The sequence below is a fragment of the Capra hircus genome, chromosome 13 (assembly GCF_001704415.2).
Source record: "Capra hircus breed San Clemente chromosome 13, ASM170441v1, whole genome shotgun sequence".
NCBI lineage: Eukaryota > Metazoa > Chordata > Mammalia > Artiodactyla > Bovidae > Capra > Capra hircus.
Genome location: NC_030820.1, coordinates 56,105,056 through 56,131,840, shown reverse-complemented (window position 1 = coordinate 56,131,840; position 26,785 = coordinate 56,105,056). Strand labels below are relative to the sequence as shown.

At 49.4% G+C, this 26,785-nt stretch overlaps 1 protein-coding gene across 2 annotated transcripts in view; it reads left to right on the top strand.

Annotated features, from left to right (window-relative positions):
• The window catches only part of PHACTR3 (phosphatase and actin regulator 3), a 205,595-nt gene that overhangs the window by 93,301 nt on the left and 85,509 nt on the right, over positions 1-26,785 (top strand). For both annotated transcript variants that reach the window (XM_018057603.1, XM_018057602.1), the window contains exon 2: positions 23,389-23,550. In XM_018057603.1, coding sequence (XP_017913092.1) covers positions 23,389-23,550 — 162 coding nt within the window. The remainder of the gene's footprint in view (positions 1-23,388; positions 23,551-26,785) is intronic.

Below are 26,785 nucleotides of genomic sequence, written 5' to 3'. Positions count from 1 at the left end.
TCCCAGTCCCTGCCCTGATTACTCATGGTCACTGGAATGTGGTCTTTTATGGGGTCCTCACATATATTGTATTGTCTGGTCCTTTGCAGAGCCTGCTGGGTTCTGGTTTTTCTTATCTGGGAGGAGAATCAATCTGGTTTCAGGGAAGGCATTGATGAATGGCAGAGTGTGGATTGGTGACCAAGTCTTCCTGGCTTGGAGTTTTCCTTCTCTCTACTTTTACAGATTGGTTCCTGGAAAGGTTTATTTAAATCTTACCAGTGATCAAACCTGGAGAAGGCAATGGCACCCCACTCCAGTACTCTTGCCTGGAAAATCCAATGGATGGAGGAGCCTGTTGGGCTGCAGTCCATGGGGCCGCTAAGAGTCGGACACGACTGAGTGACTTCACTTTCATTTTTCACTTTCATGCATTGGAGAAGGAAATGGCAACCCACTCCAGTGTTCTTACCTGGAGAATCCCAGGGATGGCGGAGCCCGGTGGGCTGGCATCTGTGGGGTCGCACAGAGTCAGACATGACTGAAGCAACTTAGCAACAGCTGCAGCAGCAGCTATCAAACCTGCGTCCCTTGCATTAGAAGCATGAAGTCTTAACCACTGGTCCTTCAGTAGACTTAACAAGCACAGAATCCTGTTGGGTATTGTGGACAAGAGTTGAAAACATAGAATCAACCTCATGTATCCTCCCCTTCTCCTACTTCTGGTCCTAACCTGGCTGTTCCTGGGGTCTGAGTGGACCTCAGGAGGGGTGAGTCTGGGAGACACCAGATGAAAACAATTCTCCTTGGGTCATAATGAGGCCCTAATTTTTGGAGGCTGGTTTATTCTTTGGGAAACAGGATAGGGTCAAGTTGGGGTTCAGAGCATCATCTAACCTGCAAAATGAACCCAGTAACAGCTGAGTTCACTCTTTGCCTCCTTCAGGCAGACATACACTTTCTAATTCCCCACAGTCTCCAGTTAACCTTTTGCTTTTATTTATTTTTTCACTGAAGTATAGTTGAGTGACAACATCGTGTTAGTTTCAGTTGCATGGCAAAGTGATTCAAATATATATATATTTTTTTCAGTTCTTTTTTATTATAATTTGTTACAAGCTATTGAATATAGTTCCCTGTGCTATTAGTACATAAGGGATATGTAAGTATATAAGGCATATATAAGTATATATAAGGGGCTTCCCATGTGGCATTAGTAGTAAAGAACCTGCCTGCCAATGCAGGAGACATAAAAGACATGGGTTGGATCCCCGGGGTCAGGAAGATCCCCTGGAGGAGGGCAAGGCAACCCATTCCAGTATTCTTGCCTAGAGAATCCCATGGACAGAGGAACCTGGTGGGCTGCAGTCCATGGGGTTGCCGCACAGAGTTGGACACGACTGAAGTGACTTAGCAGATGCTATAAGTAAATTTTTGTTGCTTGTCTATTTTGTATATAGTAGTGTGTATCTGTTAATCCCAAATTCATAACTTATTCCTTCCCAGGAAACCGTTAAGTTTGGTAACCATAGTTTGTTTTCTATGTCTGTGCATCTATTTCTGTTTTTTTATATAAGTTCGTTTGTATCACTTGTTTTAGACTCCATGTATAAGGGATATCATGTGGTATTTGTCTTTGTCTGACATTTCAGTTACTATGATAATCTCTGGGTCCATCCATGTTGCTGCAGATGGTGTTATTTCCTTCTTTTTATGGCTGAGTAATATGCCATTGTATATATATACCACATCTTTATCCATTCCTGTGTCATTGGACACTTCCATGTCTTGGCTGTTGTAAATAGTGCTGTCTAACTAGCTGTTTAAATTCTTTCTCAACTCTTGTTTCCTGGAAATAGTTGACCTCTTTCAACTGAGCCTTCAGCTCTGCCAGTTTCACAAGCGGTTCTGTCAGTGACTTCCCAGTTCCCAGGTGCCTCTTTTTGCCTTTTTCATCCTCATTAGCTGTTATTTTGGCATTCATGTCTCTCCAGGGTCTGCCCCCACCTTCCTGTGTCATGTCTCTCTCCATTGCTTCCTCTCACCCCCCAGCCCAGCATCTTGGGATTCCTACATCACAGCTTTCCTTTTATCTGAAAGCTCTTCCACACCTGTCAGGATTCTATCCAGCCTTCAAAGGCCAGGTCCAATGCTACACCTTCAGGAAGACTTTAGGGGAAAACTGGAATTCTTTTTCCTGCATCCGAGAGCATTACAGGCTTATTGTAGAATATTTATAAATAAAACAAAAATCATCTCCCATCGTGTCACCCGAAGTTAATCACTGCAAATATTTTCATATATCCCATTCACCCTTTTAATCCAAACATATAGAAAAACTCCTTTATAATACTGATACCATATTTTAGATATTATTATAGATATTTATTTTAAATATAGGATTACATCTTGAAATTTTTCAGCATCATTGAATACTTTTTAAATGTATGATTTTTATTGCTTACTTGAAATCCTGTCCTCTCTTATCCAGTGTGTCTAAACGTTCCTCTTACTGTGGGACTGTTTAGATTTACTGCTATGCGTGTGTGTGCTTAGTTGCTCAGTTGTGTCCAACTGTTTGTGACCCTGTGGACTGTAGCCTACCAGGCTCCTCTCCATGGGATTTTCCAGGCAAGAGTACTGGAGCAGGTTGCCATTCCCTCCCCCAGGGATCTTCCCAACCCAGGCATAGAACCCACATTTCTTATGTCTCTTGCATTGGCAGGAGGCTTCTTTACCACTAGCGCCACCTGGGAAGCACACGTGTTAAGTTATTCTGATTTTAGAGATTCTTTTGGATTTCCCAAAAATGTTTCTCTAGGGGAAAAAATAGCTTCATTTCTTCCCATCCAGTCCTTAAACTTTTTGTTTCCTATTGTGCTGGTTAAAGATCTCCAGTACAGTTTTAGAGAAAGCCACTTTTGTCTCATTTCCAATCTCAGAAAGAAAATGTTCAGCATTTGGTCATTAAGTATGGGTTTGTGACAGCTATTTTGTATGTATTCTTTTTGAGATGAAGGAAGTTTCCTCCTTGTCCCAGTTTGCCATCATTAATGATGAAAGGGTGTGGCATTCTAGAAAATTCTACTTTTATATCTATCAAAATGATCATATGACCTTTCCCCTTTTAGTTAATGTGGTTTATCCACTGACTGATTTTTGAATGTTGAACCAACCTTATGTTTCTGGAATAAGCCCAGCTGGTTTGTGATGTTTGTCTTTCTACACATCTCTCTGATTTTAACTTATGTGTAGGTTTCTGTGTCTGTTCACAAGAGAGATGGGCCTCCTGTTCTCACTTCAAGCGATGCCCTTTTCTTGTCCTGGCATGGAGGTAGGATCCTGGCCTCCTAAAATAGTTTCCCTCTTTTTCTATTCTCTCCAAGACTGATGTTATTTCTTCCTTAAGAGCTTGGAGGGATTCTCCATCAAGCCAACGCATCCTTCAGCAGATACTTGAGTGTTTAGAAGAGGTGGCATCATTCTTAGATGATTGCACATTAAGAAAATGAAAAAAGGCAAAGGCAGAGGTGCCTGTCTGTGTTCCCCCTAGTAGGGAGGATTCATTGATCCAGCTGGAACGTTCTGGTTGTTGGCCTGTACCAGGCAGTGCCAGGCATCAAGGATATGCAGTGAGGGAGCCACACACAGAGGCCCTGCCCCCGGGACAGAGGACTGTTCTCAATTCAGAGCTGAGCATGCGTCCATGCACTCAGGACCCCTCATCCTGTCATTGAGTCCAAGCTCACACTGGTTGCCTCACAACAGGCCAGTAAATTGAGAGACAGGTTGTTGGGGCAAGGAATAGTGACTTTATTCAGAAAGCCAGCAGGCTGAGAAGAGGGTGGACTCCTGTCCCAAGGAACCATCTTGCCTGAGCTGGAATTCAGGCTTCTTTTATACTCAAAGGGGAAGAAGTAAAGTCAAACACTTCCTGGTTCTGGTTAGGTTCCGGTCAGCCTCTGGTCATCCTCCCGTGGGGCCATGTTAATTTCTTCCTCTCTGTAGCCATTCACTGGTGGGCCTGCTCAGAATGTTTCCTGTGGGCTAAATGAAGGTACTTTAGCTTAACGTTCATTACCTGGGAGGCAGGGGTTCCAGAGATGGGCCATTGTGTTTGAATTTATAGTCATCATGCCTTTAGTGATGAACTTGTAATAGAAACTTTCATATTTGTGGCTCTGTGTGGAATTCTTTATCTCATTTAACTGTCACGTTCTAGGGCCTTATGAAGTGAATTGTCCTTGGCCTTGCCAGACGCGAAGCAGAAAGCTGAATCCACGCCAAGAAGACTGACATTCCAGCCTGTGCTTTTAACCATGTTGATGGGAACCGTAATCTGGGATCTGCCCCTCTTTAGAGAAGAAAATGATTTTGGGAAAAAAATAATTGTGTTGTCAAGTGTGTTTTTTTTTTAATATTCCTCAGAGTCATATTCTCTTAAAGCCTAAAGAAAACTTCCAAAATTCAAGGCACCCAAGTATCTGAAGAAGCTCTTTTGAGTTGACATGTGTCCAATTTATAGTCTTTCAACTTAGCCGGGTTAAGTAGATGGCGGTCTCCTCCTAGGCAGTGACTTCACGTCCTGGTGGAGCTCCCCATTCCAGGTTTGGGGAAAGGTCCCAAGTGGTAGGTAACCTGGGTTGGCAGTATCCTCATGTGTTCTTAGATGCTTGGTGGCTGGGACAACCTAGAAGTTAGGTGTGTGCTCCGTCGTGTCTGACTCTTTGCAACCCCATGGACTGTAGTCCTCCAAGCTTCTCTGTTCCTGGAATTTTCCAGGCAAGAATGCTGGAGCAGGTTGCCATTTCCTTCTTCAGGGGATCTTCCCAGGGATCAGAAGTTATATGGCCAAGAACAAAAACATACTTCTTCTGTTTTTCCTCCAAGCACTTTGTCACTTGGAAGGTTTGAGACAGCCTCCGCGAAGCCTGAGGGCCAGGCAGCGTAGTCTCCCCTGCTCATGGAATGCTGTCCAAGGCCACCTGGTTCCTCTCTTGGCTGCTGTGAGGCTAAGAGTGACCCTTGACAAAATGCTTCTTGCTGCCCGACATTTCTGTCAGTCCCATTGGGGAGGGGATATGTGGATGCTGTATTTGTGGCTGAGCGCCAGTGGGACCCCAGCCCCAGAATCTCTGGCTCTGCCTGCCTGGATTTGCTGCAGGAATCTCTCCTTGCGTGTGAGAGTACAAGCGAAGGACAGTCAGTGATAGTGGATGGCCCCTCTTGCTGATGGAGAGAAAACTCTCCCGCAGATAGTTCTCATCCTCTTCCATCTTTGTTCATTTACAGAATAAGATCTAATTTTAATTTCTATTAGGCTAGTCTGTATGAAACTGCCATTTTTGTAGGTCAGCAACAGCCGGATTTGGGCAGTTTCGATTGGCTCAATCTAATCTACAGCAAATTAAATTAAACCGGAGGAATATGCAAATCAACTCTTTGCCTGGCTCTGGATTTTCAAAAGGCCGTCAGGTTATTTCAGCCTTGGTTCTGCTGTGTGTTGTGACTGACTGTTAATGTTTACACCATTGTGGTCACCCTACACGTGGCTTCCTTTTGTCACTGAAAACCTCCCTGCTCTCCAGGTGGCGGGAATCTCATCTGCAAAGGATGTTCCTTATCTAGATAAGAAGCCATCATATTTCATGAAAACTTAATGTGGCCAAGTGTCTAGTTGGATGAGGGTTTTTGAAAAGAAATAAATTAGTTCGTAGCCCTTGGTAATACCAGTTGTTGTTGTTCAGTTGCAAGTCATGTCTGACTCTTTGTGACCCCATGGACTGCAGCATGCCAGGCTCCTCTGTCCTTCACCATCTCCCAGAGTTTGCCCAAGTTCATGTCCATGGAACTGGTGATGCCATCCAACCATCTCATCCAGTAACACCAGATAAATATATTAATAACAGACCTCCCCCAAGGCTGTGGTGCTGACAGGCAACAGACTGGGGTAAAATTCATTCTCTCTCTCTTTTTTTTTTAAATATTTATGTATTTATTTCTTTGGCTACACTGGGTCTTAGTTGTGGCTTGTGGGATCTAGTTCCCCAACCAGGAGTCGAACCCAGGCCTCCTGCATTGAGAGCTCAGAGTCCTAGTTACTGGAGCACCAGGGAGTTCCCACTCTCTCTCTCTCTTATTTGTGGTTTTTCCATAAAGGGATTTCCTGCCTTTTGTTTTTCTTCGTGAGGTAAATTTCAAGTTTGACAGATTCTTGGGCATTTTGACTGGATTTCATGCTTTTACTGTGCGGGATGGAGTAGTAGAGCCTATTAGCCCACCTCCCTGAGAGACGTGGATGAATCAGACCGGCAGTCCCCAACTGAGCTTCAATGTGGGGGGCTTTAAATAGGCTTTGGGGGATTTGCCAGGCTTGCCCATGCATGTGTCTTAGAAGCTGGCTCCTTTTCAGGCCTATCACAAGAGTGACTGATGTTGACATCAGCATTGTCACATGTCACTGTCAGCATCCCTGGGAGACCTGGAGAGGATTGGGACCTGCCTGCAGTCATGGGGCCAGTGTGACATGGAGCCACCCGCCCTTCCTGCCTCTGGAGCCCAGGCCCCTTCCAGGATGTCAGACGGGACTGTGAGCTCCTAGAAGGCAGGAGCCCTGTGCTTACATGTCTCACTGTCCCTGCAGCCCCCAGCTCTCTCCCAGGAGGCAGCCGGTGAGTGTGGAAGAAAGGCACACTTATGCTGGGGTGGGGTGGGGTCATCCAGTGAGGAAGAGGCAGCACCACCAAGGTGCCATGGGAGGCAGTGCATCTGACCATTTCCTTGGGGGAGGCCGACGCAGAGTGGAGCTGCCATGCTGGGTGCACGCACGTATCAGTAAACATTAAAGCTCCCCACAAGGAGCCCAGGGGCTCACACGGACAGGTGTGTGGAGCCTAAATCAGGTGGAGGCCACGACATCTTATGTCTCCCGGTTCCTGACCCCTTTTGCTTTTGAGGGCCCAGTATTGCAGCAGTCCAGTAATGCTGGTGACGCACAGCTGCCTGCATCCGTTCGGCACGCTGCCATCACGTTTGATGTTCCCCGTGTTTGTGCATTTGGTCTGGTCTTCCTTGCTCAGCCTGAGTTCTCAGGGAGAGTGAGCCACACAGAGTTTTCTACCTTCCTTTGACCTCAGGACTCTGGTTCTTCCCAGTTTTGTTTGCTATTCATTTTCCCTCCAGGTCTTTAAAAAGAATTGTTCTTCCAGGCATCTTAAGTGTCCTGCCATAATGGCCACTTCTCCTAAAAGCTTCCAACCCAGCCCGTGCAGACTCCAGAAGGAGCCAGTAATCTTTTTTCATTTGTCTTTGGTATTTTGCTCTTAGAAGGGAATACCCATTCTGTTGAAATCGAAAGACTTGGTAAAAGTGCTTTTGATGATCCCCTTGAAAATCGTGAGATTTAGGCCAGGTTCTCTGAGGTATCTTCACTCATCCATCAGGTGTTTACTGAGTGCCTGCTGTGTTCCCTGAGACTGTGATCCAGGATGCCCAAGGAGCCTAGAAAACGGATGGCAGAGAAAGGTGGTGATGGGAGGTGACGTTGATTAAACCTTGCTGTGTGCCGGGTACCATGTTAAGCCATCCACACGCATGAACTCATCTAATGCTCCCCAAACCCTTTGCAGTAGGTACTAATGTCATGCCCATGTCATGGATGTCAGGAACCCAAGTATCGGAGAGGTGAAGTACCCTGTTCAAATCTCAACAGCTAATAAAAGCTGGTTGCCTGCGCACCCAGTCCATTCTCGCTCCTGGAACCTGAGTGTTGAAATGCCACACTGTGCTTTGTAGGATAAACCCGCATCGGCTGCCGTCACGTCAAAGGCCCTTCCTGAGGAGTGACTTTGTGTGGGATTCTGGCCTGACTGGTGTGAGTGGGCAAGGCCCACATGTCTCTCTGCCTTGCTTTAGTCATTCCAGCCAGAAAGCCAAAGAAACAGCAGTTCAGATGCTGTGTGTGAGAGATGATGATGGTGGGTGATGATGCAGGGGCTGATGGTGCACAGGGCAGAGCCCCCACTTGTGAGCTGTGAATGGCTTTTGTAGGAGGTAAAATTTAAACTGTGATCCAGAGCAGGAGTTGGCCAGGCCAGGAGGAGGGTTTCTAAATGAAAACCCAGGTAAAATCCTTGAAGCAAAAAAAAAAAAAAAAAAAGACCCTGCAGAACAAAGTCGCGGCCAGTCTGGTCAGGGTGGTAAGTGATGAGGTGGAGAGGAGGCAGGACCAGACGCCGTGGGGAGAACACTCCGGGCCTCTTGCCATCCCTGTTGTTCCTGATATTAATGCTGGTAAGATGAATGGGCAGTGAAGATGTTCAGAGAATGGCATGACTGTGGATAGACCAAGCTGCCTCTTTCCAGAGAGGTTTGCACATTTTTTCCCCTGGATGAAATTCCCCAGCCTAGCTCATCCTTCTCATCTGGTCTGGATAATCTCCTCTGGGAGATTTGTCTAGTCCCCCATCACATGATCCTGTAGAGCTCTCCTATGTGTGTGTTCTAAATAGCTTCAGTCGTGTCTGACTCTTTGCAGCCTCATAGCCTGTAACCCGCCAGGTTCCTCTCTCCATGGGATTCTCCAGGCAAGAATACTGGAGTGGACTGCCATTTCCTTCTCCAGGGGAGAGTGGTTTTGATTGTCAGATAGGGTCTTGCCTCTACATGGCAAGGGCTTGAGCCCAGCTTACGGTCCCTGCAGTCAGAACACTTTGAAATGAGTGATCCTGAATGAGTTTTTAATTTAGGGGGATTGTGAAGTTTGCACATTGCATGAGGCTTTTTGCTTTTACGGCTCTCTTACTGCGTGAATCCCAGCCCTAATGTGTGTGGGGGTTATTGTTTGGCATACTGGCCAAACAGGCTGTACAAGAACCCCAAGAACCCTGGGGTTCTTCCATTCCAGAAGAACCCCAGGGTCCTGATTCTACAAAGAGCTGGGTTAACATGTGTGAACGATGGCCAGGCCTGGAGGCAGCCAGGAAGCGAGTCGACAGAAGTCCCTGGAAGGCTGCTCTGCCCGGTGCAGACCTGCTAGGGCCGGAATAACTGCATCACTTACTCCCGGGGACACCGGGCTTCCTCAGCACGAGGCCAGGCCCCACTCAGATGTGGGCAGGCAGGCAGGAAACCACATAACCCTCTGCTCTTCGCTCTGCCCAGAAACCACTGCTCTGCTGGGTGGGCTTGGCAGGTCTGTCCCTGGCTGCAGGACATGTCAGGGAGCTCTGTGGGGTCAGGGCATGCTTTTTGGGGTTTTGTAATTGAGGTGAAAAGCCCATGACATAACATTGGACATTTTATAGCCATTGTAAAGGATACACGTCACATTGTTGCATAGCCATCCCCACTCTCTCATTCCAGAACTTTTAAGCACTAAATGGAAACTCTAGACCCATTTCATGCCCCTTCCTTTCTACCCTCAGCCCTGACAGCCATGAATCTGTTTATATTCTGTCCCCGTGGATTTACTTCTTCTGGGCATTTCATGTCGATGGACTCAGAGGGTGTGTGGTCTTTGGTAACTGGCTTTGTGTTTCCCGTGTTCATACCTGTAGTAGGGTGTGTCAGTGTTTCATTTCTGCGCAGTTGTTAACAGTGCAGCCCCCGTGTAGCGCAGACTGGCCCTTCCTCAAAAAGTGGACCTGTACCAAAGAGGGAAGTGGGGCGGGCGGAAGGATAAAGTGGGAGTTTGGGATTAGCAGACACATCCTAACATATTTAATATAAATAGATTAGATATATTTAATATAAATAATTAAATATACATATTTAATATAAAATAGACAATGAGGACCTGCTGTATAGCACAGGTCAGTATTTCGTAATAACCTCTAAAGGATATATGGGAAGCCCCAGTAGCTCAGTGGTAAAGAATCCGTCTGTAGTACAGGAGATGAGGGTTCGATCCCTGGGTTGGGAAGATCCCCTGGAGAAGGAAATGGCAACCCACTCCAGTATTCTTGCCTGGAGAATTCCATGGAAAGAGGAGCCTCTCCATGGTGAGCTATAGTTCATAGATTTGCAAGAGCTGGACACCACTTAGTGAGTAAACAACAATAGAGGATATCACTGAATCACTTTGGTGCACACCTGAAACTAACACATTGTAAACCAACTGTACTTCAAATTTTTTTTTTAAAGTGATGCTTAAAGCTACTGTGTGTGGCTGCATACTAAGTCCTTCAGTCTTGTATGACCCTTTGCGATCCTGTGGTCTGTAGCCCACCAGGTGCCTCTGTCCATGGGATTCTCCAGGCAAGGATACTGGAGTGGGTTGCCATGCCCACCTCCAGGGAATCTTCCCAATCCAGGGATTGAACCCACGTCTTTGTCTCTTATGTCTCCTGAATTGGCAGGTGGATTCTTTATTGTCTGAGTCACCAGGGAAGCCCATAGGATCCAGCAATTCCATTCCTAGATATATACCTAAAAGAATTGAAAATAGTTGTTCAAACAAAACTTGTACGTGAATACTCATAGCATCACTATTCATCACCACTACAAGGTGGAAACCACCCAAATGGCCATCAGGGGATGAATGAAGCAACAAAACTCTATTCATATGATGGAATATTACCTTTTTTTTTTTTTTTTTTTGGTATTTATTAGAGCTCATTGAACTCCTACTGATGCTTCAAAGCTTACTTCAGGTGTCCTCAGTCTCCCAGGAAGTCTTCCCTGAGTCCAGAGACCAGTCCTTTTTCTGCCCACAGAGTCCTGTCTCACTTTCAGTCACAGTGCCTCATCCATCATCAGTCTGTTCACTGATTGCTTCTGGAGTATTTCAGGAGCCCCCTGTAGCCAGGCCTGCATCTCCCCAGTGGGCAGAGGCTGGGAGATCAGCTCATATTGGGGACTGGGGGGGAGTGTGCCCTGCTGGGGTGAGGTGTGCTGGGCCTGGGCTTGGTCTTGCCAAGGCTCAATGCACCTCCCTGTGGAGGAGACTGTGGTACCAAGATCTGGGAGATCAGAAGGAGGCAGCTCTTTGCAAAGGTAGGAGGGAGAGGGGTCCTTCAAGGGCCGCCAAGTGCAGGGGTCTGGAGGTGGGAAGGAGTGAGGGGAAGCTGATGACCCCCAGGGCCAGAGCTGGTGGTGAGAGGAGGGGTCATGGGGCGTGAGGAACCATGTGGGATTTTATTCCAGTCGCAGATGGAAGCCATGGGAGGAGTTTAGGCAGGGAGAAGTGGGTGTCAGGGGACATGACCCAGGGAAGACATTGCAGGAACCTGGGAGTGATGGGGTTGACCAGGACTGGGGTGGGTGGCAGGGGAGGGTGGAGTGGTAAAGCCCACTGTCCTAATTGTCCATTTACCTGACTGTCCCCTCCCTCATCTCTAGCCCCTGGGCCTGGATGGGCAGGGGCTGGGTCTCAGGTATGGTGGAGACGCTCAGGAAAGTGGACTGTAGTGTAAGTGGGTCCGTCCAGTGTGGGTGTGGTGAGGAGTGGACAGAACTGGCTGAAGCCCCTACCCAGAGTGACTCTCTGGTGGCCCAGAATGTCAGGAAACGTGGCTGCGAATGGGGCCACCAGGGCTAGCCCTTGCTGGGGGTGCCAGAGGGGGCTGTCTCCAACAGCAGCAGGAAGCCCTTAGGGACAGTCTGGGCAGACAGATGTCACCTGCAGGGGCAGGTTTCCAGGACAGGCCCATCACCAGCTGATGCTTGTTCCCAGAAAGCATGCGTGGTATGGCTTCCGGCTTGTCTATTGGCTCCCTCTCGTTCTGTCGCTTCCATGACAGTCACCAGGACCTGGGGAGAAGCAGGGGCCATGGTGACAACAGGCATGCCGACACTTGTAGGTGTTCAAGCATCGCATCGTTGGCTCTTGGGTAAAAGTTCTCGGTAAGCAGCTGCAGAAACATAGTAACAGTATAGCAGGAAACCTCATCAGATTTGCCAGGGAACTCTACTTGGTAAATCCTGAGAACCATGCCTCATTCTGGTAGGATTATAGCCTTCAGATGTTCCTGGACAGGTCCCCATGGGCAAGGGCTGTGAACTTGAGCACAGAAAAAAAGAAATCTTGTCAGCTTCTCTCAAGTACCTGCTGGACCCACCTGGACTGTTTGGGGCATAGGGAGGCAATTATACAGGACACATTTAGTCTCTGCTTGTAATAGGGAAGAATCTTTGTGTTCTGTTACAAGTTCATCACTAAAGGGATGCTGCCTATAAGCTTAAAATGATGCATAATGGCCCATCTCTGGAAACCCTGCCTCCCAGATAATGAGCACTAGGCTAAATGCCTTTTGCTCCCAGGAAACCTCCTGACTAGACCTACCTATGAGTGACTGCAGGAAGGAAGAAATTGGTACATTTCCCTCCAGAAACTGATGGGAACCAGAAAGTGCTTGACTTTACTCCCTCCCCTTTAAGTAAAGAAGCCTGAAGGGTACTCTTTCTGCCCTCTTCTGATGCCTATGTCAGAAGCTTTTTCTGTCTCCTTTATACTTTAATAAAACTTTATTACACACACACACACACACACACACACACACACGAAGCCTGAAGTCCAACTCAGGCGAGATGGCTGTTTGGCACACGAGTCTACCATCATCTCGGTTTGCCAGCTTTCTGAATAAGTTGCTATTCCTTACTCCAACAACTCGTCTCTTGATTTACAGGCCTTTGGTGCAGAGAACAGTACAAGCTTGGATTCATTTACATGCTTTCACAGTCAAATAGCTAAGATGGACATTAAACTAATGAACATGAAATCAATAGCTAGTTATAAATTGTGTTGAATACTATGGTAGAAAAAATAACAGGAGACCTAACAGGTGAGGATAGGCAATGGGGCCATGTGGAATGAATAGGAGTTTTTCAGGGGAAATGTTACTGTTAGAGTGATTGGCCAGCCCTGTGGTGGGAGGAGCAGAACGAGACAGAAGTAGAGCACAGTGGGGCATGGCATGTGTGAGATAAGCGGAGGCCAGGACTCTGGGATCATAGCTGAGGTTGTGTATTTCATTCTAGAAGCTGCTATGACATGAAGCAGGGAAGTGATGCAATGCCCTGTTTGCTTAGGGGAGCAGGATTGGTGGATGCCTGGGAACCAGGGAGGAGGCTGCAGAGTTAGGTGGGCAGAGTGATGCTGGCCTGGAGCCTGGAGGTTAGGAGTGGGCTGGAGAGAAGGTAAAGGTTCAGATCAGAAAATGTTCCTTTTCTCTCTTTTTATTTTACTACAGGAGTGTCCTGTAGTACTTTTTCCCTGAAGACATTTCCAAAGGGACCATTTAAGGCAGCAGTTGACAAGCAACAGCCCATGGACCAAATCCTCCTGTCACCAGCTTTTGCAAATAAAGTTTTATTTAAATATAGCCACACCTATTAATTTACAAACATCTACTGATGTTTTCATGCTGCAGCAGAAGAGTTGAGTCATCGTGACAGGTTGTCCGGCCCTCAGAGCCTAAGATACTTAGTATCTGGCCTTTTTCAGAGCATATTTGCTCATCCTTGACCTAAGCAAAATTGGGTCTGGGACACACTATATTAATAGATATCTGTTGGTTCAGAATCTTCCCAGAATTTATAACTTGTTTAGTTCCTGTGAAAAATGCTAAAGTATGCATATTTTTAAATTAACATTTGTATATCCTTAAGCATTGACTGACATTATTTAAGAATTTCATCTTGCATTTGAGGTTTGGAAAGTCAGAGTTGGAACTTGGGCTTTGAAGATGTTGGGTGATGTTTTTGTCTAAATTTATCCTGCGATGCTAAACTCTCCTGATGTCTTATTTCACTGTTTATGTCTTCTCTCTGAAACACTCATTTGTCTCCACTCTGTAAAATAGGATCTTTAAGAGGATGCCTCTAAAACTAGCTTTTAGGCTTTGCAAAGTCTCTGGGCTTCTTGAAGAATCATTTTTATGCGTGTTTGCTCACATGCAGCATCCTTCTAAGCCCAATGACAACAAAGCTGATTTTCCAGATCCCACCTTTTCCCTTGCGTGACCCTGTCCTCTTCATGTTTCAACTCCTGGTTCTAAGCTCTGTGGAGCCTTTTTGGACCCACTTGATTTACAGATCTGAGCTGATTTCACTTGGAGAATTGGCCATATGTCTGGCAGACACCCGCCACCATTGGCAGAATTATGGAGTTGATGCTAAACAGATGGGCTTTCTAGCTAGATGTGCTGTTTTTTCCACGATGCATATGAGGGAAAAAAAGAAGCCACTTTAATAAGGTCTTGATTTTTCTACTGGTGTCAGAGACGTGAATGATGCCCATTTATCTAGAATTAATTTCAGCATCATTGCTGTGCAGGGGGTCTGAAATAGCTGGAAGAGGCTTAGAGACTTGGGAAATTTAGATACCTCTGCTAAGACCTTAGTGAGTCCCGTTACCTTTGGAAACAGATATTGAGGAAAAGACTTTTAAACTCCCTAAATAAATTGTCATTAGGGCAGAATACATTCAAGGGGCTTAATCTCAGGTTTATTGCTCAAGTTCCATTTGATAGTTTGTGTGGTTGTCACTGTCTGGGCAGCAAGTGCAAATAGGGATTGGCCGGTCATTCTGTTTAGGAGAAGCTGGCCAAGTAGTTGAATGAGACTGTTTATTGCAGGACTTATCAGAGCGTTTACTATGATTATATGTGGTGGGGCTCTTCAGGCAAGACTTTCAGTGTAGATAGTGTTTTCCCAAGTATCTTCATTCACAAAGCATTGCCACTACAAGGGTTCCATGGGAGATGCTTTGGGCAACACAGTGTCATGCCCAGATGGGGAGCTTTGGGTCAGAGAACCTGGCATCTGGTGCCAGACTTACTACTTCCCAGCTGTGTGACTTTCCACATAGGCCTCTCGTAGCCTCTGCTTCCTAAACATAAAATAGAGCAGAAGATGTCCCCACCTCCTGGGATTGTTTCTTTGGATTGAACACCCAGAAGAGTTTGATGGCCTTCCTTTGAGCATGCCAAGATGTGTTCTTCTATGATGAAGCACTTGTTTAATTCGCAGTATTCCAGGGACCGGTTATTCACTCTAAGCTCAGCCAGGGCCTTGTGTTTCCTTCTGTATGTTCCTTAGCACCTCGACTAACGAGGGAGGGAGAGAAAGGAGGTGCTGTCTGCTTAGGTGGCAGCCAGGGAAAGCGACGGGCCAGCATGCGGCCGGGAAGTTGCTCAGGAATAACAGTTATCTGCTGTTGTAAAGGGGCACAGAGGTGCTCAGGTTTTTGTTAGGTACCGTTGACCTGCATTCTGATTCCGTTTCAGTTTTTGTATTCCAGGATCCATTTCTCATTCATTCATTCTCTTCTTCATTCATTTACTCCTGCACCCGCTGCTGTGCTGAGCACCTGCTGTGGGGGTCCCTGTTCCCTCCCAGCTGGAAGGCGGCAGTTTTTCCTTTGCAGGGGACTGTCACTGTTCACAGGTTCTGATGGATACACTTACAGAACTGTAGAGAAATGTCCGCAGAGTTGAGCCACAGGCCTTCAGGAATTCTTCCTCCTCCTACCCACCCTCCCACTTTAAGTAAATTCATTCTTCTTCCTAATGCCTGCTCCCCTGCCCCACTCAACAACCAGCTTCTTCCTGCATTCTTCTGAGCAGCATGACCCTGGGGATGTGGTCTCACTGCTTCCTGGAAGCTGTCCACATGTGGCCCAGTTATTCTTAGGTTTATCAGTACCCCCCTAACATATCCTGCTCTTGTATCAATACTCCAGAACTTTCCAGGAGGATGGGAGAAGGTCAAACCAAGAATAGTTCTATACTGGGTCAACTTCAAATCCATTTTGTGAATTTGGCTTTGGACCTTCAGAGCCATCCAGATGGTGGGTCTATGAAAGCACCCAGCACTTTCTTAATAGACAGCAGCCATAAAGCCACATCTCTTGCAGCCTGGACACAAATTATTGGTCTTTACACCCTAAATGCCATGATTTTCGTGTACATTGCTTTAATGATGCTCTCTGCTCCAGATCTGCTTCTTCTCCTTCATCCCGTATCCCAGGTAACAGCGCTGTTATCTGGTCCATGTGGTCTGACATTGGGGTTAGGACGAGGGCTTTCAGAGCAGGTATCCTGATTTCCAAGCCCACTCTATCACTTTAGCTGCGTGACCTGGGAAAGTTGTTTCTCATCCCTGCTTCCATTTTCTTTACTATAATGTGAGTGATGAAGATAGCGACCTGCCTTCTCAGGTCTCAATGGGAACAGAATGAGCTGATCCATGTCAGGTGTTCAAAACACAGCTTGTCAAGCAGCAGGTGCCCAACAGATGCTGCTGTTGCTGACGACAGTGACGACAGGACAAAGCTTGGTTTTCCTGAGGCTTCTGCCTGTGTTACTGGCCCCTTGTTTTCTCAGCAAGATCTGGTGAAGACTCTGCTGCAGTGACATCCCTGGACCACCCCCCTCTTCCCTGCTGTCCCACGGCCCTCGCCCTGCCTGGCCTCTCTCAGCAGGCCTCCTGGCCTTCAGCCTTGTTCCCTGAAGCTGCTGCCCGCACTGATGTTCTCTGCAGCCGTTCCATGCGGCTGGTCTCGAACCAGATCTCTAAGTGATTCTCATGCCCTCAAGGCGCCATCGTGGCCACACTTGGCTCTTCTTGGCTGAACCCCTCCATCCTCTCCATCCAGAAATGGAGAGCTCCAGCCTAAGGGTTTTCAGATTCATGTACTCAGACCCATGCCAGCAAATTAAAAACACTAAGGACAACACTTGCTATTTTTTCATTTATCCACGTATTTATTGATATAGCAATAAGCAAGATCATTTTCTTACTTTGAGATTATCTTTTCCTATTATTGATAGTCAGTGGTGATGATAATGATGATAATTTTGTGTCTGTGTATTTGTGGGTGTGTGTTGGTCATGAGTTGGCACCATAGACAGATGGAATCTCTGTGTGGATCTCAGTTTTATATGTGGAGATTTGATGGGGCATCTGAACCTCAGAGACTGGAGGTATCAGCTCGTACTCCCCTGCACTGTTAGGCACCAGACACCACATATGATCATGCTTTTATGAGTGTGCACCTTTTATTCAACTCCTCGTTAACCTCCAAGGCCCAACTCCGATGTCACCGCCACCCCTGGTAGCCTTCTCAGAGTTTCCCCAGTCCAGCCAGGAAGAGATGCTTCCTCTGCAGTCGTAATTCTCCGTCTTGGTTCTCCCTGGTGATTCAGCGCATCTTGAGTTCCTCCATAGTCAGTGAGTCCATCAGGGCAGCAGAGTGTCCAGCATCTCTTTATTTCACCTCACACCTGGCATAGTGCTTTGTGTACGTAATATGGGCACGACATATTGCCAGGCGGATTCTTTGGGGAAGGGAAGGACTCACTGAAGAAACAGAGGCCACACTGTTGACCCACATCCCCACGTCTTGTTTGCTTCTTTCATAGCTCACATCACACTCTGAAGTCAGTGTTTCCTTGCTTCTCTTCCTTGTCCATAAGCAGGTGAGCTTCATGCGAGCGAGACAGTGTGTCAGTTGTGTTTACAGCTCTGTCTCAAACTCAGAGCAGCCCTGGCACACAGCAGGCCTCAGCGGATGCTTGATGAATGAATTCACGAGTGAATGAAGGAAACAAGCAAAAGGTTGTGTTTCAGTACTGCCTGATACAGAGGGGGCCTGTTTTCCCTGTGAGGCCAGTAGCTCAGCACATGGCACCTGGTAACCAGTGAGGGGAGCTTCCCTCCCAGTGTGTTTTGGGGAAGGTGACCTGGTGAAGTGGAAGGAGACAGGGACAGGTCAGTGGATAGAAGACAAGGAAGCCGAAATGCCTGATGTCACTAAGAGGAGGACTTTGGAGTTAGGAGGACGGGGGCTCCAGCCCTGGCAGCTCTGCTTCCCAGATTCACAGATCAAGCAGGTGTTTATTTGAGTGCCTCCTGGGTGCCAGTTGCCTGTGAAGATGCCAGGGACCCATGATGAACAAGATGGCCACAGTTCCTATTCTCATAAAGCTTATATTTGTTCTGATGGGAAAAATAGATGATAGCAATAAACAGCACATCCCAAGATGAGATCTGACTGTGATCAGAGCTAGGATGGAAGGGGATATTAGGAATAAAGGAGCTGGCCCTGAGACAGACAGACATGGAAATTAGCCCACAAGCTCCTTAACCATGGAATTGGTGTCCTTCACTGCCTTGTTCTAGCAGTGCCTGACTTGTAGCTTTGTAGGATCTATCAATAGGGGTTGATGGGCATTGGGTCCTGGGGGACAAGTATCTCCCCTGCTGTGAGCCTCAGAGGGAACTGGGAGAGGAGATTGGAGTTGTGCCCAACCTGTGAGCCACAGACCCTTACCGCTCCGTGGCCTGTTAGGAAGTGGACCTCACAGCAGGAGGTGAGTGGCAGGTGAATGAGAGAAGCTTCATCTTTATTTACAGCTGTTCCCCATTGCTCGCATTACTGCCTGAGCTCTGCCTCCTGTTCAACAAACTCAATAAATATGATGTGCCTGAATCATCCTGAAACCATCCTCTGCACCCCTACACTGGTCCGTGGGAAAGTTGTCTTCCATGAAACCTGTCCCTGGTGCCAAAAATGTTGTGGCCTGCTGGTCCAAGGGACCAGAGAAGGGAGGGGCTGGGGCCGGCCCCTTCAGCTCCGGGACAGGGCACCTGCCCCATCCATCATGTGGGAGCCTGTGAGCCCCGCCCCCCGCCCTGTTGCTGCAGGCTCTGCTTCCTCAGCAGATGTGGGAAAACAGTTTTCATTAATTAACTGCTAATGCCTCGCAGGTGGCAGAGGTGCCCCTGGAACTGAGTGTCACTGCACTATTCAGAGTCTACTAGTGTGTCCGCACCTCCAGGAATCCTCTCTGATGTGGGAAGGAGGCTCCCCAGCAGCTCCAGGGATGCTGAGCAAATTAATGGGCTGGGGAGGAGTTCCCCCAGCCTCTCTTCTCTGTGTGACACACGTGTACGGGTGCCCATAAAGGCTCACACATATACACACCCTCTCCTAGATCCACACTTGCCTACATTCACTCCCACCTGCCAGTGTGAGAGGGCCACACAGTGCCCAGGAGGACCACCCCACTTTTGCTCACTTGGACCTCCAGACACACCATCAGTGACAGATTCATGCCCTCGGGTGGCTTGTAAGCGGTTCCTTCACTGACTGCTCATCTCTTCTGAAGTTTCTGGCCTTGGATTGTAAGTCACAGCCCTCACCTGGCCTAGCCCTCACCTGGGGGCAGGCAGGGAGAGAGGGTGGTGGAGGCACAACCTTCAGACCTCTGGAGGGGGTCCCCACCAGAGCACAGGGTCTTTACTTCTCCCATGACAGCAGGACGTCTCCCCCTACCCCCACCACCGCAAGGAGTCACTCAGACTAAGGTGTCTTCCTGGTCACACACGCTGGATATTTGATAAATGAACAAATCCAGTTGTTTGAGCTGAAGAACCCCAGAGGCTCCTGCTGGGTTTTGAATCAAGTTCAAGCCTCTGCCTGCCTCCCCAGCCCATCCACAGCCCTCCCCCACCGAGCTCTTCCTCTAAGCCCTTGAGCTCACTCCTCTGCCTGGGACCCTCTACCCTGCTCCACTCCCTTCTACCCTGCTGGCTCCCTCTCGTCCAGGCTTTTGCTCCAATAGCCCCGCTCAGAGCAGCCTTTCATAGCCGGCTGTTTACAGTCACCCCCACGTTCCCCCAGCTCCCTGAGAAGGTGCTGGGTTCTGTCAATCCATCCTCGTGTCTGGAAAGATTGCCTTCAGCACGTGGGTTCTTGCCTCATGTGTTCTGGACACCAGGGGTTTGGCTGAAAACCAGATGTCAAAGCAGACCCTGCCTTCCAATTAGGGAGGTGACTGTGAGCAGCAGGAAAACAAGTGATTGTGCAGGGGTGTGTGTGTGTCTGTGTGCATGCAGGCACATACACACACATGTGCGTGTGTGCTTACTCAGTCATGTCTTTGCACTCAGTCGACCCTTTGCAACCCCATGGACTGTAGCCTGCCAGACTCCTCTGTCCATGGAATTCTACAGTCAAAAATACTGGAATGGGTTTCCATGCCCTCCCCAGGGGATAGTCCCAACCCAAGGATCGAACCCGCGCCTCCTTTATCTCCTGCATTGCAGGATTCTTTACCAGCTGAGTCATCAGGAAAGCCCACACACCAGGTGATAAATGTGATGGGGAGAAATCAGGAGAGGAAGGCAGCAGGGAACAAGGTGGTGAACAGGCCTGGTGTCTTACTAGCCACACCTGTTGTCCATCTTGCAGGTGGTAGAAGCCCCACGAAGGGAGGGATCCTTTCTGTTCACCTCTGTACCTCCTCCTCCTGGTGCAGTTCCTGACACGTGCCTGGTGTCAGTAGGTTTTTGTTGAATAAATGAATGAGTGAGTTCTCTCAAGAGGAGAGTGGAATGAAGTCTGCTCAGTGGCCACAGGCCGCCTGTGTCCCAGACTGTACTGTGAGGACCCAGGTGTGTCAGTGAGGTGGGAACCACAGTACCTGCTCCAGCCACTAGGGGGCAGAGGTGAGGTGGGAGAGCAAGGAGACCTTGGATTAAAATAGTGATGGTGGTGATGGTGGAGGGAGAGGGGAGGGGGCGATGAGGAAGGGGCTGCACTGTCCTGCCTGCCTCTCATGCACTCAAGCAAAGCAGACGAGGACTTGGGAAGTCCCGTGTTCCCTGTTCCCCCAGCAAGGCCATGGCAAAGGTGAGGATGCAGAGGGGAGGGAGGGTGGCGTGAGCCCCTCAGCCCCAGGGGGTGAGTGAGAGCGCTGAGTGAGTGAGCCCCAATACCTGGTTCTGGCACCTGCATCCTAACCCCTGTGACATTCTGGTTTTTGTGAGCGCCATAGACACTCATGCACAGGATGCTGATGATGAAATGGGACAGGGAGGCCAGTGGGCAGGAGTGAGGTGGCCGTGGTCAGAAGCAGACCTCAGAGCCCTTTGCAGGCTTGGTAGTTTTATCCTAAATGAGAAGAGAGGTCACGGGGAGTAAGCAGGAAAGTGATATGGGCAGAGTTTCACTGTCGGGGTTCACAGAGAACACCAATTTGAAGACTTGTACGGGCCTCTGTTAGAATGGTTGACGTTGCGTTCTTTGGCAACTTCTTGTGTAGTTGGAAGAGGATCAGCTTCAATGATCTTTTCAACTGCTTGTTGTCAGCTTCCAATGGCAGCCAGCGTGCTCCTCATCTTCAAGGCTCTCATCTCCTTTGCAAACTTACCAAATCACCACTGCACTGTATGTTTCTTAGCAGTTGAAATCCACCTGCCTATGCAGGAGACATGGGTTCGATCGTTGTGCTGGGAAGATCTCCTGGAGAAGGAAATGTCAACTCACTCCAGTATTCTTGCCTGGGAAATCCGATGGACAGAGAGAAGCCTGGTGGACTGTAGTCCATGGGTCATAAAGAATCAACCACAACTGAAGTGACTTAGCAAGCGGGCTTCCGGGATGGAGATGCTGGTGGCCTGGGTTGAAGTCCAGCTATTCAGGTGCAGGTTTGGGGTCTGATTTGTGGTTTATTCTCTGGGCTACTCCTTTTTGCTTTGGCTGCTAGGAAGCTCTGAGCGACACATGGTGTCTAACCCTTGATGCAGTGGCCCTGTCCATCCTTCTTTTCCTTCGGATTTCCTCAGACACTCATTGTATCTTATTGGGCATGTGTTTATATAATGGCCACACATCCTTTGTGGAGTGAGATGAGGCATTAATATAAACAAGGTGATGGCAATTCTTCCCCATCCCCATGTACATCTCTGGGGATCTTTGTCTTTATCTTCAAACCAGCCCAGAAGCTTGGGGAGACCTGGCCAATTCTTTCCCCGTTGTGCCAATAATGCCTTCAGGACAGTCAGCTTTCCTGGGGCCACGTGGTTCTGGCCGTTCTGCTCCCATCTGGCGTCCGTGGGCGGAGGAAGGAAGGGAGAGGATGTAACATGGAATAAACCTCCTCTGGGGAGAGGAGGACTGTCTGCAACCTGCACGCCTGGAGTGTGGAGCTGGGGATCCGTGACCAGTCCTTGGACTGCCCTGACTCACTTAACTCCCTGACCCAGAAGTCCTGGGCCCCTCCTGGATGTTCGGCCCTGGGGCCTTAGGTGAACACAAGAGGTGAACACAAGGAGGATGGCATTGGCTTAGGAGCCTGGCTGGTTTGCTGGGTCTGTGGGCAGAAGTTCTTGAACAAGACACCCCTGGACTGTCTGTCCACACAGGATTGCTTTGTGGAGCCAGTCCCTGGTATATATTTAACGTTCGATTAATAACAGCTGGAGAGGGACTGCCCTGGTGGTCCAGTGGTTAAGACTCTGCACTTTTACTGCAGGGGGCACGGGTTCTATCCCTGGTCAGGGAACTAAAATTCCACATCCACCTTGGCGGTGGGGTCGGGGAGGGTGTGGGGACAGCTAGAGAGAGTGGTTGGCTGGGACCACCTTGGTTTATGTCTCTTGTTGTGTTCCATCCATCCATCCATTTGGTTCCTGCTCTGGGCGATAAATTTGTATCATCACCCTAGAAGCAGCTTAGCGATATAAGAGAGGTTTCTGGAGTCAGACTGCCTGAGACCAGAATTCTGTTGCTCTGACAGCCTCAATGTGCCCATCTGTAAAATGGATGTAATAAGTCTCCACTTCATAGTTTTACTATGGGAATAAAATACCATAGCACCCAGCCCTGAACAAGCAATGACTTTCACTCCATAAGAATTATTATATTGCTTATATAATACAAATTATTACTTGAAAATTTCTGCTGGAAGTCCCCCATGCTGGTGTGCCATGTTAATCAGAGTGTCTGCAGTTTCGAAACATAAATAATAGTACTTTACATGGATTGTAACATGCTGTCAATAAACTGTGTATTTCGTGTGGTTCTGTATGACTCCAGACTTCTTGGCCACCCTATGGTCACACAGAAGCTTCCTCTTCACCCTAGGTATGGGGGATGGCCATCGTTTTCCAGATGTGGACACAGGCTCAGGGGGCTGAGTGGCTTGGGCTGCTGATGAGAAAAGCCCTTGGGAAGCCAAACCTTGGGGGTTTCTCTGGAGGCTGCTGGCCAGGGGACCGGTCACATGGGGCATCAGGCTGGGTCTGGTGATGACCAGCCCTCCCCAGGCCCTGGGCCCTCTGACTGCTGGTGGTATCCTCTGGCCTGGCACTTGCTCATTCCAACCTGGCTCTTCTTGCATCTCCAGGTCTCTCTGGGGTTTCTTGGTTCTGGAAAAACTCAGGCTCCCAGCTCCTCCTCACAGGAAGCAAGAGGTGAATTAACCTGCTGGGTGTGCACTCGAACATGGGCTGGCACACGATGGAAGATGAGAGTGTGTCCCTCGCCTGGACCACCCTCTTGAGCTCCAGGCTTTGGAGGATCACTGTGGTCCCCAGGGGAAGGGGGGGTCACCTCAGGTCCCCCACGGTGTCGTGTGAGCTTGGTCACCACTGGCCCCTCTCTGGGCTTTCTCCTTCCAGATGAGATGGACCAAAACCCCCCAGTGCGCTCCGAATATCTGGTCTCAGGGATTCGAACTCCCCCCGTGAGGAGGAATAGCAAGCTGGCCACCCTGGGCAGAATCTTCAAACCCTGGAAATGGAGGAAAAAGAAAAACGAAAAACTGAAGCAGACCACGTCAGGTGAGTATGGGTGTGGGAGAGAGGTTGGGGGGTGGGTGGGGTGGGGGTGGAGGCCCGATGTCACTGTCAGCTCGCTTTCTTTTGCAGATGTTGGGAGGGGTGGGTTGTGCTCTGTGGACCCTATGACAGGAGGTGTTCAGCCTCCTGCAGGTCCCTTCCTCTTCTGGTCCCTCCAGGTCCCTGGCTGGGGGCGTGGCATCAGCAGCAGGCACACCTGTAGCCCATGCACTGCCCGGACGCCAAGGGGCACACATGACCCCCTTGACCTGGTTACGAGTGCAGACTCGGGGTCGGTGCAGGGCCAGTCTGGGGCGAGACCCAGCTGGTAACCATCTCTCCTGACTGACCACACCTGAGTACGAAACACTCTCCCTTCTGCACCTGGAAACTCACTTTGATAACCCGGGGCCTGGAGACAACCACCGACCCCAAAAGTCTCCTCAATGATTCAGACGGTGAAGGCCATCAGTTTAGCTGTGATGCCTCAAGGCTCCTATAGATGACGGCCTGCCACTCGCCAGCTCCTAAGCTCTTCCTGAAGAGACTTCATATCTGGGCATCCCACCCACGGAAGGTTCTAGAAGCCCCCCTCAGTCACCTTCAGCTCTGTGGGAAGCTGGGTAACAAGAGGTTGTACCTCTGCCCTTGCCGTGAGCCAGATGCATGGGGTGGATTTGGTGACAATGCCACAACTAACTGCCAGGGTGAAAGTCACACGGCACGTGTCTAACCAGCTAAATGCTCAGAACCACCCCATCGCCGGCGCTCCTGCCGCATCAGGACGGGAGGTGGGATGAGACGGGCAGCCGCCTCCAGGGCCGAGCAGTGGTGGGTCGTGGGGCAGCCGGGCTCAGGTCTGGCTCCTGGGTGCCAGGGTACCCTGGGTGAAGGGGAGGTCGGTGCCCTGAGAAGCAAACCCGGGGGAGAGAGAGAGAGACTCTCAGCTCCCACAGGCCCTGTTAGCTGCGGCTGGAAACAATTAGCGAGGGAGGCGCTGGCATGGAATTAGTCCTGGGCCCCAGGGATCTGCCTGAGAAGTGCCCTTCTCGGGCTGCTGCCTCTGGCGGTCCCTGGGGGTCCCAGCTTTGAAGTGGCGCAGACTCCAGCGCTCAGAGCACGGCAGAGGCAACGCCACTTGTGAGGAGCGGGGGGCTCCTAACAGCAGCACGAGTCCCCCATTCACACTTTGTACGCATTTCACAAGGTTGTGTTTCTAACTGCCCAAGAATTTGATTGACAAGCTCTCCTCGTCAAGAATGAAAGCAGAACACTGATATTCGATGAATCTGATGCAGCTCCGTATGCCAGAGAGCTAGAGAGGGGGACTAGACCCTGTCTGCTTGAAGCTTTCCTCCAAGGGGGAGTCGGGAGACGGACAGACAAGCAAGAGAACGAGCACGTGACAGGCAGGATCTTGGCGCAGGCGCTGGGGAGCAGGTGGGTGGGGTGGGCATGGCCTTGGGATGGGTGGCCTGGGGAGACCCAGGTGAGGGGGTGACACTGAAACGAGGTGTAATTGGCCCCTGGAGAAAAGCAAGGAAGAGCATCGCAGCTGTGGGAACAGCCGTGCAGACGCGCCAGGTTGGGCATCAGTGAAAGGCTCAGGGGGCCGGAATAGGGTGATCTCTGACCTCGAAGAGCCCCTGGTGCTCTCTGAGCTGTGGGATTGGAGGGCGAGCAGTGTGCTCTTGTGCTCCTGGTTCACTTGGCACTGGGCGGTGGGAGGTGACCTGTGAGCTTATCAGAGTGCTGTGGGGACCCTACCGGGGGACCAAGGGTTTCCAGGTGAACACCTGCAGCACCCCCAGCTTCAGGCCTGCGTCCCCAGCGCTGGGTCCTTTATCGAGCATTTGGAATTCTGCAGACAGTGCTGCCTCTCATTTATTTATTCTAAGCCATCCTTCCCCCCCAAAGTGTGGGATGTTATTTACTTCAGCATATCAAATCCCTGATTTCACAGGCATCCTTGGCCAGGATGAGATGAAGTAAAAATAAAGATGATTTTAAGGGAAAAAACAAAGCAGACAGTAGTTTGGCCAGAGTGGGGATTGGGCAACACCATGAAGGTGGCTCTCAAAGCCTGAAGTCTGGAAGTGGCATTGCAGCCTGTACCTGCTGGGGATGAGTGTCCCTGAGATATGGGTACTGCCCCTTACTCTGCCTCTTACATCGGGAGGACTCACAAGCCAGTATGCGTGATGTCCCGCACCCAGGCCGGCCTCCCGTGAGCACCTCCCAGTGCTGGTCGGATGACAAGGTCCCTCAGTTCAGAGACCCAACTCTGGTTCTGCTTGCCCCTGTTTTGGGGCTAGACAGCAGCCTCTTTGCTTGTCCCTCCCTAAGCCAGAGTTCCATGGGGCTTCCCTGATGGCTCAGACCATAAAGAATCTGCCTCAGTGCAGGAGACCTGGGTTCCATCCCTGGGTCAGGAAGATCCCCTGGAGAAGGAAATGGCAACCCAATTACTCCGTTTTATCCACACTTCTGGCACCTGGAACTTGGCTTGGAAATTAAGTTCCCTTTGCCCCAAATGTCTCTTCGCTGATACATTTGGGGTTTTCCTAGTCATCCCTGAGTCAGTGCCCTCAGGAGGCCACCGGGGTTCCCTGGATGCCCTGTCCTGGGCTGTCTGGTTCTAGTTGATGCCACTGGCCTGCTTGTAATAGATGTGAGTCCTCTGTGCCAGAGTGCTGGCCCACAGGCAGAGCTCATGCCTCTCTCGCTCCCCCATGCCTCCACAGAGTAGGTGCTCAGTAAATATTTTTGAATAAATTCAGTGACTCCTTTGTCATCATCTGTTTGTCATCGACCACTAGACTTGAAGCTTCACTGGTTGGATGGCAGTTCCATTCCCCGCTGTAACCTATATCAGGCAGAGCACTCACACGTGTGGGGGACTCAGGGCCCCTTGTGACCCAGGCTCATAGCTGGCACTTTGCATCTTTTAAAGAGAGGGTCTAAGGAATGATGTGGGTTTGTATTTGGGAATTGCATTCTACTATAGGCAAATTGGTTTCTGGACAGTTAGGGGGAAAAGGAGTTCATCAAGCAAGTGAGCTTGGCCCCTGGGAGGGGAGAGGCAGGGGAGGGGGCAAGTTGGAGTGCTTTGCTCTGGGAGGAGGGCCAAAGGGCTATTCTGAAGAAGAACTTGACAAGGGTCCTTCTGCACATTAGAATCAGTGGAGGGGAATAGGGGCCAGCCCGCCTCCTTCCTATTTGACTGGCACAGTCTTTG